At 39.7% G+C, this 17,027-nt stretch overlaps 1 protein-coding gene across 1 annotated transcript; it reads left to right on the forward strand.

Moving 5' to 3' along the window:
* The first annotated feature begins 129 nt into the window (after positions 1-129).
* Positions 130-16,757, forward strand: LOC139922246 (myosin heavy chain, fast skeletal muscle-like). Its single transcript, XM_078283572.1, has 41 exons — positions 130-147; positions 312-349; positions 848-1,060; positions 1,195-1,338; positions 1,429-1,585; positions 1,679-1,706; positions 1,797-1,908; positions 1,997-2,089; positions 2,432-2,495; positions 2,575-2,673; positions 2,771-2,874; positions 3,132-3,270; positions 3,528-3,646; positions 3,749-3,898; positions 3,987-4,157; positions 4,257-4,563; positions 4,762-4,829; positions 5,806-5,893; positions 6,039-6,156; positions 6,257-6,380; positions 6,485-6,621; positions 9,122-9,377; positions 9,462-9,704; positions 9,791-9,967; positions 10,131-10,276; positions 10,378-10,468; positions 10,829-11,218; positions 11,331-11,457; positions 11,563-11,681; positions 11,791-11,987; positions 12,060-12,243; positions 12,327-12,492; positions 12,750-12,874; positions 13,101-13,409; positions 13,501-13,704; positions 13,798-13,923; positions 14,509-14,679; positions 15,134-15,238; positions 15,952-16,047; positions 16,274-16,405; positions 16,631-16,757. Exons 3-41 carry the CDS (start codon positions 860-862, stop codon positions 16,649-16,651), a joined length of 5,808 nt encoding a protein of 1,935 aa, XP_078139698.1. The 5' UTR covers positions 130-147; positions 312-349; positions 848-859; the 3' UTR covers positions 16,652-16,757.
* Positions 16,758-17,027: the final 270 nt, after the last annotated feature.

The raw sequence follows: 17,027 nt of genomic DNA on the forward strand, positions 1-17,027 counted from the left end.
GCAGACATCCATGACCAAAAGTTCATCCAAGATAAGCTCAATGACCTTAACAGGAGGGCTGCTCTTGCTGGGTGGCCGGAGATGTCTCTATAAAAGAAACTCTCCCAGGCTCCACAGAAGCTTTGGACTGACAGGCTGCCAACAAAGGTGAGACAGCTATTGTACTTTTTCACTGCTCAGTGACTTTTTATTACTGGTTGAACATCAATTCTTTAGCAAGATTAAGTAAGTAACTGAATGGTACGAATGTTAGTTTTAATGAGGCTTGTCAATGTTTGTATTTCTAAGCTAAATTATTTTTTTCCTTTCAGGTATCAACACAACTACTGCATCACTGGCATCGGAAAAGGTAAATAACGTACATGCAACTGCTTATGCAACATAAGGATTAAACTAATGAACTTGGATATCCCGATAATGGGGTATTTAATTTAAGTATATAATTTCTCACTTGGCTTACAAGCCAAACTGTATCATATAGCATTCAAAGCTCTGTAATTTTGTATGCTCATAAAGGGGAAAACTGAAAAAGTTACAAGAGCACCCTAAAGATTAATCTAATCTAAAATGGGCTTGCTTTAAGTAAATATTTTGTCATTTTAATCTTACCTGGAACAGAGGTGTCATGAGTATGGATCCCTAGAACATTCCCTATAACATCATAATTTTGCCACACCTTGGCTAAATACTGGTATGCCAACAGTCTTTATGATGGGACATTAGGAAACCTCATTTGACTACAACAGTAGCCATAGTAGAAGACACTACTTGTGCACCTATTCTACCTCTGTCTACCTATCCCTTTAACCCCTCATCCCTGACCCCTGTCTCGCTTCATCACTTGCAGTAAAGAGCCATCATGGGTGACCCGGAAATGGAGTGTTTTGGCCCGGCGGCCGTTTACCTCAGGAAACCTGAAAGGGAGAGGATTGAGGCCCAGAACACCCCCTTTGATGCTAAAACAGCTTACTTTGTGGCTGAGCCCAGTCAGATGTACCTCAAGGGGAAACTTGTGAAGAAAGAGGGTGGCAAAGCCACAGTTGAAACTCTGTGTGGGAAGGTAAGTGGATGTCTATTAACTAAATTGTGCCTATTGTATTATAGGCACCGCTTAAATTATGAAGATAATAATCCCCACACTTTATTTAGTAATGGTGCTACACACATTACTAATTCTTTGCTCTCTTGGTCTAGAGCATCACTGTAAAAGACGATGACGTCCACCCCATGAATCCTCCAAAGTATGACAAGATTGAGGACATGGCCATGATGACCCACCTCAGTGAGCCCACTGTGCTGTATAACCTCAAAGAGCGCTATGCAGCATGGATGATCTACGTGAGTCCAATTCAAACTCTAGGTGAAACTTTATTGTATATAGTGTAATTAAAAAGTGACGTTTAAATATATATCCTCCTCTTAAAACAGACCTACTCTGGGCTGTTCTGCGTCACTGTGAACCCCTACAAGTGGCTCCCAGTGTATGATGCTAAGGTTGTATCAGCATACAGAGGCAAAAAGAGGATTGAGGCTCCACCCCACATCTTCTCTATTTCTGACAACGCCTATCAGTTCATGCTCACGGGTAAACATATATTGAGACACTTTTACTACTCTAATATACAGTGCAATAATACTGAGTACGATAAATGAGAATATGTTCATATTTCATTAACAGATCGGGAGAACCAGTCAATCCTGATTACGTAAGTCTATTGTAAAGAGCTGATTTGGGCAAATAAAAGTTATGTCTGACTTGACCCAACCCATGTGTCCTACAATTATCTGTGTTCTAGCGGAGAATCCGGTGCAGGAAAGACTGTGAACACCAAGCGTGTCATCCAGTACTTTGCGACAATCGCAGTGGCTGGAGGAAAGAAAACTGAGCAAGTTGCTGGAAAAATGCAGGTAAATATGTCATATATGTGGTATATTTATGACATTTATGGAAACTTAAATTGGAAAACACAAACACATCATGTAACATCATCTTAAGGGGTCGCTGGAGGATCAAATCATTGCAGCCAATCCACTGCTTGAAGCTTATGGAAATGCCAAGACTGTGAGGAATGACAACTCATCCCGCTTTGTGAGTTCTATGTTTCTATATAAAATGTTTTGTAGTTGTGAGATGGTCAGGTAGTCCACCGTCTTTAGTATTTTATGTTTGTGGTGCAGTATTGAAAATGAAGGTAATAACATACAGTATAGGTCACTGACAGGTTGTAAGTAATTTGCTGGTAATAAAAATGTAAAGCAAAAAACACTGAGTGATGTTATCGTTTTACTGCCTTTGTTTCAGCACTATATAGTACTGCCAGATAGTTAAATAGAAATACAAAATAATGTGAATAGAGAGAAGTAACTAGGACTTAAATACATCTCATTTAGTGCCATATGCCTCCATACTGAATGTTGAATTCTCCTACAGGGTAAATTCATCAGAATCCATTTCGGAACAACTGGAAAGTTGGCTTCAGCTGATATTGAAACATGTAAGCTTCCACCATATATTAACCAGAAGGGTTTGATGCGTGGACAGACTGTAAACCCATTCACTGCTTTGTTTTATAGATCTGCTGGAGAAGTCTAGAGTGACGTTCCAGCTGTCTGCTGAGAGAAGCTACCACATCTTCTACCAGCTCATGACGGGCCACAAACCTGAGCTTCTAGGTGAGAGACTTCATAAAAAAAGTGATATTGTGTTTTTGTATTAAATATATACTGTACACCTGGATCCATATATTGCATTGCAATAAATATCTTTCAGAGGCTCTTCTGATCACCACCAACCCTTACGACTATCCCATGATCAGTCAGGGTGAAATCACAGTCAAGAGTATCAATGACATTGAGGAGTTCATCGCCACTGATGTAAGTAGAAGCACTGTAAAATTCTGAGCATTAAACATTACAATGTAATTTTAAAGGGGTTCAATATTCTAATAGTATTTACTTTGGGGTTTCTCCATAATCAGCATTGTCTCCTGTCTGAGTTATTGATAACATACAGCCAGACTGTATTATAAACCTTTATTTGTCTTTTGTTTGTTGAAAGACAAAAAATATTTGAAATAACCTCAGAGAAACAAGTTTAACAAATCAATGATTTTTGTCAATTTCTTCCACAGACTGCCATTGACATCCTGGGCTTCACTGCGGAGGAGAAGATCGGCATCTACAAGCTGACTGGAGCTGTGATACATCATGGCAACATGAAGTTCAAGCAGAAACAACGTGAAGAGCAGGCTGAGCCTGATGGCACTGAGGGTAAATACTGGATTAAAATGTCTTAATATCATAGTTAGAACGACCTGGTAGCCGATTTACCAATACTAAAATATTGTAATGTTGCCCTTCCACTACATCCAGTCCAGAATACCCAACAACAGCAATGAGAGCTATTTCCACAGAAATAATTATTAAAATTATTGCATTGTAAAAATATTCTCACATCATAACTATTAATCACTGTGTAACTTATTAGCACAATTCAATGATTTGGGTCAACTTTCTGTTTTCATCAGAGGCTGATAAAATCGCCTACCTCATGGGCCTAAACTCTGCTGATATGCTCAAGGCTTTATGTTATCCAAGAGTCAAGGTCGGCAATGAAATGGTGACGAAAGGACAAACTGTGCCACAGGTAATTTACATAAAGATGAACACTTGTGAAACTAAAGCAATGAATACAAAAAATACCTTCAGTGTTGTATAACCAGAACTCAACTGAACTCTTTGAATCTAGGTGCATAATGCAACCATGGCTCTCTCCAAGTCTGTCTATGAGAAAATGTTCTTGTGGATGGTCATCAGAATCAATGAGATGCTGGACACTAAGCAGCCAAGACAGTTCTTCATTGGTGTGCTAGACATTGCTGGATTTGAAATCTTTGATGTAAGTAAACAACACAAAGTAATATTTTAGTTTATTCAGAGTGAACACGCACAAGCAATGGCACTGTGTCTTCCTTTCTTACCCCAAGTTCAACAGCTTGGAGCAGCTGTGCATCAACTTCACCAATGAGAAACTGCAACAGTTCTTCAACCACCACATGTTTGTCCTGGAGCAAGAAGAGTACAAGAAAGAGGGAATTGAATGGGAGTTCATTGACTTTGGCATGGACTTGGCTGCCTGCATTGAATTGATTGAGAAGGTACTGCAGGAGAGATTCTTAACAATTAAGACAGAATTAATAATTATCTACACCCAATGTACATCAATTAAGAATTTAATTTTGTGTCATCTTTAACAGCCGATGGGCATCTTCTCCATACTTGAAGAGGAGTGCATGTTCCCCAAAGCTTCAGACACTACCTTCAGGAACAAACTGAATGACCAGCATCTTGGTAAAACCAAGGCCTTTGAGAAACCTAAACCTGCAAAGGGCAAAGCCGAGGCCCACTTTTCTCTGGTGCACTATGCTGGTACTGTAGATTACAACGTCACAGGCTGGCTGGATAAGAACAAAGACCCCCTGAACGATTCTGTCGTTCAGCTCTACCAGAAGTCTTCAGTGAAGCTGTTGGCCATGCTGTACTTGTCCCATGCCGCTGGAGAAGGTAATGGTTTTCTATATTCCCAAGAGTAAGATATGGTGGTAATTTCAGTAAAACTACAACAAATGTTTTAAAGAAGTAACATAAACATAATACATACATAATACATTAACATATTGGCCTTCTGTAAATAGCTCATACATGGGGATTATGTATTTACACAAAAGCTGTTGAAAATATAACTGTAAATGCATTTTGCAGATGCAAAGGGTGGTAAGAAGGGCAAGAAGAAGGGCGGTTCATTCCAGACCGTGTCAGCTCTCTTCAGGGTAATTTTTATTGTAATAAATATTTTTTCTGATCACTTGTTAATATTTTTCTGATCGCTTGTAAATATTGTAGGAGGTTGTTCATGAAAGGACATCCTAACCATAGGCCTCATACAAGAACCATGCCTATACATTAGTGCTTAGCAGGTAGATTTCTTGCCTAGTTTGTTTCCTGGATAATGCACTCTGCTTCGGAGGCGGGTGGCATTTTGATTAGGGAGACCTTCCTTCAACATGGATCGCCCTAACCTATGGAGGGGGGCAAGCAAAAAGACAAATTTTTACTTCAGGGATCAATAGAAAAATGCCTATGCACAGATTTGAATGTACATAGATGTAAAGCATTCTTGAGACCACTAGTGTCCACCAAAAATTAGAACATTAGTGTTTGAAGTAAAAAACATAGATTTCAATTTTGATGTCTCAAATGTCAAATGTTGTGACAAAAGTCCATCCCCGTTCAGTCTCTACAAACTGAAACATCAATTTTCGTTAAAGAATACGTTTTTAAGCTATTATTTGTTTTGCATTATAAAACGGCTTATAAAACTTGATAAATTTGCCTCCTTTTCCGTTTCTTGTGCTGTTTCTATTTATAAATAAAGACGTCCTCCCTTTATATAAGCCATGGTGGGCAATGTGCATAATGGGCATAATGTTATGGAAATGAAGATGCTGTGGGAACACCTGCTCCAGCTGAGAACAATGGACAATTATGAAAATAGGCTGATATAAACACAAATTAAGAGCTGTATGCATATTTCATAAATCACAGTTTCCTCTGGCACATTTTCTTGAAAAGAATGTGCATGCATTAGGCCTAATGACATTCTGTAGTGGAATAATTGGAAAAATTATGATTACAATGAAATGTCTGTTTGAGATGCTGAGCTTTAGGCCAGTATCACTGCAGCATGTCAGCATCATCATTATTACATAATGGAAATTATAAATATGTTACTTTGTCCCTTAACAGGAGAACTTGGGCAAGTTGATGACCAACCTAAGGAGCACTCATCCACATTTTGTGCGCTGTTTGATTCCTAATGAATCAAAAACACCAGGTAGGTCCTGATGAACCAAAAAATTTCAAACGCATACAACTAATGTATGTGTTCGAATTAGCCCTCAAGTGTCATATTCCTCATATAAATTAGTAGAAGGGAGGAGTTATGCAAGGCTTTATTTATTATTTTTTTATTGTTTAAGGTCTTATGGAGAACTTCCTGGTCATCCACCAGCTGAGGTGTAACGGTGTACTGGAAGGTATCAGAATCTGCAGAAAGGGTTTCCCCAGCAGAATCCTCTATGGTGACTTCAAGCAGAGGTAGCTCTTACTGTACCTCTTAGTCCACATGTCAACATAATTATTTTGTTTCGTAATGATCTGATTGAAGTAAAGTCCATCCCTCTTACAATCCTGTCAGATACAAAGTATTGAATGCCAGCGTCATTCCAGAGGGACAGTTCATCGACAACAAGAAGGCCTCAGAGAAACTGCTGGGATCAATAGATGTGGACAAATCACAGTACAAGTTTGGTCATACCAAGGTAAAGCAACATAGCAGCATTATAATCATGAAATAATGAAATTACTATATTGCCCAAAATGGAAAAAAATTTTATTAAGTCATTATCATGAAATCTATAAACAGGTGTTCTTCAAAGCTGGTCTACTGGGTCTGCTGGAGGAGATGAGAGATGAGAAACTGGTTGAGCTGGTGACCATGACTCAGGCTCTCTGTCGAGGTTACCTCATGAGAAGAGAATTCGCCAAGATGATGCAGAGACGGTAATTTTGCTATTTTGTAAACTACAAATATAGCATATCTAGCAAAAAAACATGTGGACTCTTTGCTAATCTGCTGTTAAAGTGATTTTAAAGTTATGCTATAGGTATGGGATGATACAATGTGATAAATAATGCAAAAATGACATTGTATCTATTTCATTAATAGGCAAAAAAAAACTGTCCTGTATGGGTTGATCAGTCTCTCCTAATATCAGGACCATAGCAGTGCTGGCTTTGATTAATGCACAGCTCACATTAGTTTTTTTTACAATGTATCTCAATGGGCTTTTCAGCTATATGGCCCAATCCTTTTTCATTGAACGCAGATGCATTTCTGTGTTCTTGCTCGCCGCCTGGGCATTGAGTCAGTCACTGCCAAAAAAAAATCTATGCCACACAAAGCCACAGTTCTGTGAAGATAAATCAGGCCATTGCTGTTTTATGAAGTACTAATCAAAGCCAAAAGTTGAAAAATTATAGTGCGAAATCCCAACAAAGTATTGTGTAAGACTGACTAACTCTTACAGGAATGATTTTGATAAAACTTTTGCAAATAATTATTTTATTTGCAAATTATTATTTTAAATTATTTCCCTGCTAATGTTGGAGAGGTTCAGTGACTTCTCCCTCATGGCAAATCAAATATTTAATAACTTTCATGCTAACAATTTAACTCTGTTATATCATCCTTTATCTATATCCAAAATTCTAAAACAATTATGGATTAATAATAATAATTAATTCTAAATAAGACGAAAGTAAAAGTATTGAGACTGTGGAGTGAAATTAGTTCTTATTGCTATAAACTTATGAACTCTGTATTTTCTGATCAAAGGATGTACAGTATATGAATGTCAAAAGTAGATTAGTAGCTATTGATTGGGTGTTTTTCACTTGCATGTACAGGATGTTGTGTAGATTGAAAAATGTCAGTTGTTGCAACAGCATATACCCCATCCTTGTGTTTGGGTCACAATAACAATGTCAACGTCTTTATATCTTTCTTTGAAGCAATCTGCCAAGCTCCGAATGCAGCCTGTTAAAAATTAATGCATGATGGATTCTGTTGTGCACTGTTTTCATACAGTGGATAATACAGTTACTGGATGTCTGACTCACTGTCATGGCCCTGGGGTAGCGTACAGTATAGAGTTATGTAGGGTAACTTAAGAGTGGTTGCCCTTGGCCAATTTCTTATGCAATTCTGTGAGAAAAGTTTCTATGAAGAACCAGTTCTGTGGGACTGGTGGGAACACAGCGTGCGCCTGACATCCTAATGAGTTCCAGGGAGACTCAGGACTCTGCATTTCCATCTTTGCAGAGTGCATGGTCTCAATGGACCATATCAGTAGTTTGGTCATGTTTCTTAACTTAGGTATTGTGTGTAAGGTGTATTTATCTTGATACTTATGCTTTTATAACTGAAGTTGGAGAGGCTCACGACAAAAAAGTATATATTCAAAACATCTTAGAATGCAAGTACAATAAAAACATCAATAGATAGTTTGTACTCTATACCTCATTGTACTCTGTACTCTGTGCCAGCGGGCTTTCTCCCTGAGTGAGCTGCTGGGGAGAATACTGGAGGGCAAGTACTTCCCTAATTGTATGTTTGACACCTGGTGTGCTGCAGCCCCTTAATTTCCCCTGACCTCCTTTGAGCTCTGTTAAGCACGGACAAGGAACAGGAGTGTGTGTGTCAGCGTGCACTTGGCCTCCCAGGGAGAGGAACCGACTGCTGAACCCGGGACAGCTGGATGCCGGGACGTGAGTGAACTCCAAACAGTTGTGTGTGTAGCCGTAGAGTTTCAGTAGCTGAACCGTAGAGCTTTGTGGAAACCTGTTATTGTGTTGTGGAGTGTTTGACCTCTCTGGCCAATGCTTAACAGAGGAACTCCTGACCTGACTGAGGAAGGACGATGGACAGAGTCGAACAACAACCCCAAAACAGTGAAGTAAGGAGAGTTGGGGTCAGGTTTGTTCTGTAGGGGTCGAGACTGGGCAGATCTGTGGGTCTGTTTCATGGTTGACTCAGGTCAAACAGTCCACAACACAATTAACAGGGTTCTGCAATGCTCTATTGTAAAGCTCTTGGAATTTCTACGGTTACACATACCTGTTTTGGGTTTGCTCATGGGCCGGTGTCCAGCAGTTGGTCCTTCTCTCTGGGAGAGTCGGTCCTTGTCCCTGCTGAAAAGAGTTCAAAGTAGGTCAGCCTCCCCAGGTGTCAAAGATAATTAGGGATGTACCTGCCCTCCTGTATTCTCCCCAGTAGCTTGCACTGGCAGAAGGGTTGCTGTCCGTGGTGCTGGAGGTGACACTCAGTGGGATGCCATGCTCATGTACATCTTTTGATAAGTAAAGAAATATGAATTTACAACAGTAAGAACCAATTTCAACCAACTGTCCTAACACCTTAGCCTAAAGACTGTATGTATCAATTAATAATAACAGAGCCAGTGACGAAAATCAAATTTTCCTATGTGTCTTTTATCACCAGGGAATCAATTTATTCCATCCAATACAATATCCGCTCATTCATGAATGTCAAAACCTGGCCATGGATGAAGCTGTACTTCAGGATAAAGCCTCTTCTCAAGAGTGCAGAGGCTGAAAAAGAGATGGTCCAAATGAAAGAGGACTTTGAAAAAACCAAGGAGGAACTAGCAAAGGCTCTGGCCAAGAAGAAAGAGCTAGAGGAGAAGATGGTTACTCTTCTACAGGAGAAGAATGACTTGCAGCTACAAATTCAATCTGTAAGTTAAACTGAGGGAGGGAATTGCTATTTCAATGACAAGATATTTACAACTCTAAATTATTTTCTGCCATTACAATTCTAGGAAAATGAGAACTTGTCTGATGCAGAGGAAAGGTGTGAGGGGCTCATCAAGAGTAAGATCCAGTTCGAGGCCAAACTCAAAGAGGTAGCTGAAAGACTTGAGGATGAGGAGGAGGTCAATGCTGAGCTGACTGCAAAGAAGAGGAAGCTGGAAGATGAATGCTCTGAGCTGAAGAAAGACATTGATGACTTGGAGCTCACTCTGGCCAAAGTGGAAAAGGAAAAACATGCCACTGAGAACAAGGTTTACTTCTTTAAATTAATTTACTTAACCATGTGTATTGTAAATACAAACAAATTGATAATTAAAACATAAACATTTATTTTTAGGCAAAAAATTTGATTGAAGAAATGACATCTCAAGATGAAATCATTGCCAAGCTGACAAAGGAGAAGAAAGCCCTCCAAGAGGCGCATCAGCAGACACTTGATGATCTTCAGGCAGAGGAAGACAAAGTCAACACTCTGACTAAGGCCAAGACCAAGCTGGAACAGCAAGTCGATGATGTGAGATACTGTATATTTGTTTGAAGTGGCAAACAAAAACCATTTCATATGCAATTTACAATTTAGCAGATGCTCTTGTCCAGAGCAACTTACAATTAGTGCAACAGTAAAATAAGTGAACATTCATCAAACATCAAAATGAAATTCAGATCTTGTTGACTAGGTTGAGGGATCCTTGGAGCAAGAGAAGAAGCTTCGTATGGACCTTGAGCGAGCCAAAAGGAAGCTTGAAGGAGATCTGAAACTGGCCCATGAATCCGTAATGGATCTGGAGAATGACAAGCAGCAGTCTGACGAGAAAATCAAGAAGTATGTGAAGTTTACTTAATGGAAACTTAATCTAGTTTCTTCCCATTTCCACACTTACAGTGTACATCTGTAACATATTTGATTATATTTGCAATAAAAAGGAAGGACTTTGAGACCAGCCAGCTCCTTAGCAGGATAGAAGATGAACAGGCTCTTGGGATTCAGCTTCACAAGAAAATCAAGGAACTGCAGGTAATCTGTAAATGGGTGTTTTGGGCTTATGGGAGGGAAAAATATGTATATACTCCAGCAAAAATGGTATGTACTGCACATATGTCCAGAGACAAAATCTAAAGTTTACAATGCCACATATCCGTTGTAAGTCTTACTTATGATTTGGTTTGATTCATTTATCTAAATCAGGGACGGAATTCAGGAGCATTTTTATTTTGCACTCACTAACATTGTAACATAAAACCTGGGACCTTTTTGGTTCAAAAAACAGCCATGTCACATCCACCAAATTAATATTTTGACTATATTTACATGGGCATATAAACTATATAAGGGTTGGTATACAGCATATGTAAACATGACCATGTAAACTCACAGGCTCGTATTGAGGAGCTGGAGGAGGAGATTGAGGCTGAGCGCGCTGCTCGGGCCAAGGTGGAGAAGCAGAGGTCCGATCTCTCCAGGGAACTTGAGGAGATCAGTGAGAGGCTTGAGGAAGCTGGTGGAGCAACATCTGTTCAGATCGAGATGAACAAGAAGCGTGAGGCTGAGTTCCAGAAGCTGCGTCGTGATCTTGAAGAGTCCACGCTGCAGCACGAAGCCACCGCTGCAGCTCTCCGCAAGAAGCAGGCTGACAGTGTGGCAGAACTGGGAGAGCAGATTGATAACCTTCAGCGTGTCAAACAGAAGCTGGAGAAAGAGAAAAGTGAATTCAAGATGGAGATTGATGACCTCACAAGCAATATGGAGGCTGTTGCCAAATCTAAGGTAAACCATACAAACATTTTTTTGTGTTTTTCCAAAAAATCCATGTTTTATTGTAATATACAGTAGCAGCATGACTATAATACAATTATATCACACCGATTTTTGTTTGCAGGGTAACCTGGAGAAAATGTGCCGTTCCCTGGAGGATCAACTAAGTGAATTAAAGTCAAAAAGTGAAGAGCATATGCGTCAGTTTAATGACATGAATGTTCAAAGAGCAAGACTGACGACTGAAAATGGTGAGTGTAAAATGTGAGGGTAGAAAAGAAATTTCAAAAGAAAATACTAACATTGAAATAACCACAAATCAATTACTAAAAGAGAGATATTTTTTCCTCATTCAGGGGAATTTGGTCGTCAGTTGGAGGAAAAGGAGTCTCTTGTTTCCCAGCTGACGAGGGGAAAACAGGCTTATATTCAGCAGATTGAGGAGCTCAAGAGGCACCTTGAGGAGGAAGTCAAGGTACTGTGTTGTGCTCTTTGCTGGTTTGGGGTTGCAGTGAAGGCCCTAATTTGTTTCATAAGACTGAGAAACATTATTTAAGCAATTGCTTATATATATTCTGTTATAGGCAAAGCATGCCCTGGCTCATGCTGCTCAGTCAGCTCGCCATGACTGCGACCTGCTCAGAGAGCAGTATGAGGAGGAGCAGGAGGCCAAATCTGAGCTGCAGCGGGGAATGTCCAAGGCCAACAGCGAGGTGGCTCAGTGGAGGAGCAAATATGAGACAGATGCTATCCAGCGCACTGAGGAGCTTGAGGATGCAAAGTAAGTCAATGCATTTTAAGCTTCATCAATATACTGGTAATGGTAAATTTCTAAATAAAATATTCTCCACAGGAAAAAGCTTGCACAGCGTCTTCAGGATGCAGAGGAATCAATTGAGGCTGTGAACGCAAAATGTGCCTCTCTGGAAAAGACGAAACAGAGACTGCAGGGTGAAGTGGAAGACCTGATGATCGATGTGGAGAGAGCTAATGCTCTGGCTGCTAACCTTGACAAGAAGCAGAGGAACTTTGACAAGGTTAGATTTTCATTTAGGCCTTGTGCATTGATATAAAGGCCCTCGACAGAAATGAAATACATGTTTATTCATTGTGGTTTCAGGTTCTTGCAGAGTGGAAACAGAAGTATGAGGAGAGCCAGGCAGAGCTGGAGGGAGCTCTGAAAGAGGCTCGTTCTCTCAGCACTGAGATGTTTAAGATGAAGAACTCATATGAAGAAACTCTGGACCACCTGGAGACCCTGAAGAGGGAGAACAAGAACCTGCAACGTATGGGAACCTAACCTAAGCCAAACAGTTTCTGTCATCCTGAAGTTGAGATATTGAAGTTTGGGCCTGTGGTGTTTAGCCTTTTTTTCACTAGAAAGATTCAGACAAAGATTTTATATAGTACTATTTCATATCATGTAATTAGAATAATGATAACGATAATACTGTTATAGTAATACTAAATAATACCATTTCATATAATACTGCAGTCTCAGTCTTGTACTATTTTTTCTGAAATGTTTTATTTCTCTCAACAGAGGAAATCAGTGATCTGACTGAACATATTGCTGAATCAGGAAAGACAATCCATGAGCTGGAAAAGGGGAAGAAGACAGTAGAAATTGAGAAGGCAGAAATCCAAACAGCTCTAGAGGAGGCAGAGGTATTCATTCACAATTACATGTTTACAGTTAACAACACAGAAAAGGAACTAGTGATTTAACAGTTTTATTAGAGGTATATTACTTTGTTAATAGGGAATACATCCATCAATAAGCAAAGATTATACCTCCACTGGATGGTTAATGTATCAATGGGATGATCAGAAAACAGACACTGATATTTAAGATCTTAATTCTCAGTTTTTCTTCCTTACGTTTCTTTCGTAGGCTACACTGGAGCACGAAGAATCAAAGATTCTCCGTGTTCAGCTGGAGCTCACCCAACTCAAAGGTGAAATTGACCGGAAAATTGCGGAGAAGGATGAGGAAATAGAGCAGATCAAGAGGAACAGTCAGAGAGTGATCGAGTCCATGCAGAGCACTTTGGATGCTGAGGTCAGGAGCAGGAACGACGCCCTGAGAATCAAGAAGAAGATGGAGGGGGACCTCAATGAGATGGAGGTTCAGCTGAGCCATGCCAACCGCCAGGCTGCTGAAGCCCAGAAACAGCTGAGAAATGTCCAGGGACAGCTTAAGGTACAGTGTTAAATATACATCAAAAATACAATTGGAGGGGGTTAAACATACGGTATATTCTTAAATAAACTTTGCATTATCTTCAATTTAGGATACCCAACTGCACCTTGACGATGCTCTGAGAGGTCAGGCAGACATGAGGGAGCAAGTTGCCATGGTGGAGCGCAGGAACAACCTGATGCTGGCTGAGATCGAGGAGCTGAGAGCTGCCTTGGAGCAGACAGAGAGAAGCCGCAAAACAGCTGAACAGGAGCTGGTTGATGCCAGTGAGCGTGTGGGGCTGCTGCACTCCCAGGTATTAATAATGTATTTTCTATAATGAGGAATGTGAAGATATATGCCACTTTTGGAAATGTAAAGTAAAAACCTCACTGTATTTTCCTTTTAGAATATAAACCTCATCAACACCAAGAAGAAGTTGGAGGCTGATCTTGTCCAGATCCAAGGTGAAGTGGAGGATTCTGTCCAGGAAGCAAGAAATGCTGAAGAAAAGGCCAAGAAGGCCATCACTGATGTGAGTCATGGGTTTCTCTCTACAGTATTACAGTATACTCATAATTTCCTACATGCATCTACTTAGATTCTACTGCTGATGTTTCATAACACATAACTTTCGTGGTTGCATTGAAGCTGAGTTGTTGGAACATGTGTACATTCTAGAAACATTGGGAGACAGAAAACAAACTTTTGTAAAGAGCATTTACAGTACTTGCTTGTATTAAACTAAACAATAACAATCAAGTAACTCCAAAACTGGACTAGGGCAGTGGCTGACAAACATCTAAAAACAAGTCTGTATGTGACATGACCTTTACAATCCCATCATAACTCAAAATACAGTTGCATTTTCCACAAATTTGTTTCTAAACATTTTATAGCTAAACAAACCTTTTATTTCATCTTCATCTTTTTCATCTTCAAAATACAGGTTAAAAAAAACATATTTACAGGTGCCAAGAGCTAAAAACATTCTCTATCTCTGTTTTCTGTGGTGGATCTTTTGTTTTACATTTGGGTTACTGATTAGGTCTTCATGAGATATTATCCTGATCATTCTGTTTAAGATCGATTTATTTATCTATAATTACTTCCACTGTAGGCTGCCATGATGGCTGAAGAGTTGAAGAAGGAGCAGGACACCAGCTCTCATCTGGAGAGGATGAAGAAGAACCTGGAGATCACAGTCAAGGACCTGCAGCACCGCCTGGACGAGGCTGAGAACCTGGCTCTGAAGGGCGGCAAGAAGCAGCTCCAGAAACTGGAGGCTAGAGTATGTGCACTACAGTAACTTATCTGGAGTATCCATATAGGCACATTCGGTACATCTGTTTTCTACAACTGTAAAGAGAATATGTTCATGAGGTGAATGTGACGTTTTTTTGCAACTCTAGTCTACAGGCCCAGACACTTTCTGTACATTAATGTGAATACGACACACATCATTTTTTATATCTATTTGGTCTCAGAACAATCTACTGCTGTAATTTCCCACACCCTCATAATGCTATAATCCATACTGGAGCTCATATTCTACTCAGCATATCCTAGTGTTGAAATTATCGGTTGGATCCTATTTGCTATAATCTTATTTGTATTCTACTTGGCTGTATCCTGTTACTATTTGCTGCTACAACAACCCAGTCTCCCCACATGGATCATTACAGTTTTATATTAGCACTGCCCTGTTAAAATTGAACCTTTCCTGTCACTGTCCTCCTGCCAAGGTTCGAGAGCTGGAATCTGAGGTTGAGGCTGAGCAGAGACGCGGCGCTGAAGCTGTGAAAGGCGTTCGCAAATATGAACGCAGAGTGAAGGAACTGACTTACCAGGTACAAACAGAGAACTAAAATGTAAACCTTATATTATGTACCAGAACATTTCATTTCATTTCACTTAAAGGGGGAACACACAATCACAAAATAGTATTTTTTAAAAGATTTTATAATTTGACTGGTTGCAGACAAACTGTATGTAAAATGTGTTTCAAACCCCTAGAGGGCATGAATCACCACGATATGTTTGAAGCTTCAACAGCAGACACATGAAGACATGATCTAGAACAGAGCAAAGCTAAAAATAAGCAAGCTGCCATTGCAGCTATAAATACATGCAGCTATGTGTATATTACGAGTATGCTACATGTGTGACATTTATAGAGCAATTTTACACATTTTCACTGTGAGTAAGTGGAGAGAGGAGGAACTCTTAGCATGTATATACTGTGCTCAAGGGCAACTTGATTGACAGAGATAACAAGTTGTTGTGTGGAGACGGTTTTGCACCACTGCATGATCCCCCTTAAGACACTTTGCAACCAAAAGTGAAAATATAGAAAATGTCCTGCTGTTTCTTTCATTCATTCCTATCCTTAGTATTTCTTGCCTGTTCAGTTGTACTTGTTCTTGTCAATCTTTCTGTGGCTACACTGTGGTAAGATACTATATGCTCTCGAGGGGATTTGTAGATGTTAACATAAAATGAGGAGGTATGATCGTACTCCTTTTAGTGTCAGTAAACAGATTTTACTGTGTACCGCTCGTAGACTGAGGAGGACAGGAAGAACGTCACCAGACTCCAAGATCTGGTGGACAAGCTGCAGCTGAAAGTGAAGTCCTACAAGCGCCAGGCTGAGGAGGCTGTGAGTGTTCCTCAAGGAATATCTGTACTACTCTGTGTATTCAATAATGTCAGCATTGGACAGATGTGACTCAAAGAAGTAATATACCAACAAGACCTATTGTTTTTTTATATTTTGGTTACCATCAGAGGACAATATGGTACAGCATGATTTTTGGTTCTGTTGTTTTCATCTGTACAACTTATAAGATGGTTAATGACATGACCTTTAACCCCATGCTTCCCAGGAGGAGCAGGCCAACTCTCACCTGTCCAGGTACAGGAAGGTTCAGCACGAGATGGAGGAGGCTGAGGAGCGTGCTGACATCGCCGAGTCCCAGGTCAACAAGCTGAGAGCCAAGAGCCGGGAAATTGTCAGGGTATATTCATTTTTAATTCTTTTCATTCAGTCATTACATTCTCAATAGTAATAATGATATTAGGAATGCCAGTATCTGTAAAGAATATGACATATGAATATTTGACAAAATTGTTCTGAATTCAAAACTCATGTTACCAGGAATAGTTGTATCACAATTTCAATACTCCGTAGAGATACATATTGTCAACCACTGACTTCTTGTTTCTCTTGTATTCATTTAAAGGTGAAGGAGGCTGAAGAGTGAGCACCACAGTCTAGATGAGACCCGTTGTCAAGAAATCATACAATATGATCTTTTTGTCAAATTGTCCTCCAGTGTGCAACAAGAAATAAATTTGCAAGCAATTTGATGTCGTGTTTGTTTTTTTATTTGTCAGTAAAAGTAGAAACATGAAATACTTGTACTGAATATATAGATGAGAGTAGAGTGCTATCATTTATTCAAAAATAGGCCATGTTTGTTTCAATTAAGGCTTACAAGTAATTGTAAGAAACTTTGTACAGTTTAAATATAATGGTGGTGATATTCATTCACTTACAGCTAGTAGACAGGATATTAACATTTTTAGACCAAATTAGACAGTCTCATAAATCTAGAGAGAGACTGAGATGAAAGTCCC

This window comes from Centroberyx gerrardi, chromosome 5, assembly GCF_048128805.1.
Source record: "Centroberyx gerrardi isolate f3 chromosome 5, fCenGer3.hap1.cur.20231027, whole genome shotgun sequence".
Lineage (NCBI taxonomy): Eukaryota > Metazoa > Chordata > Actinopteri > Beryciformes > Berycidae > Centroberyx > Centroberyx gerrardi.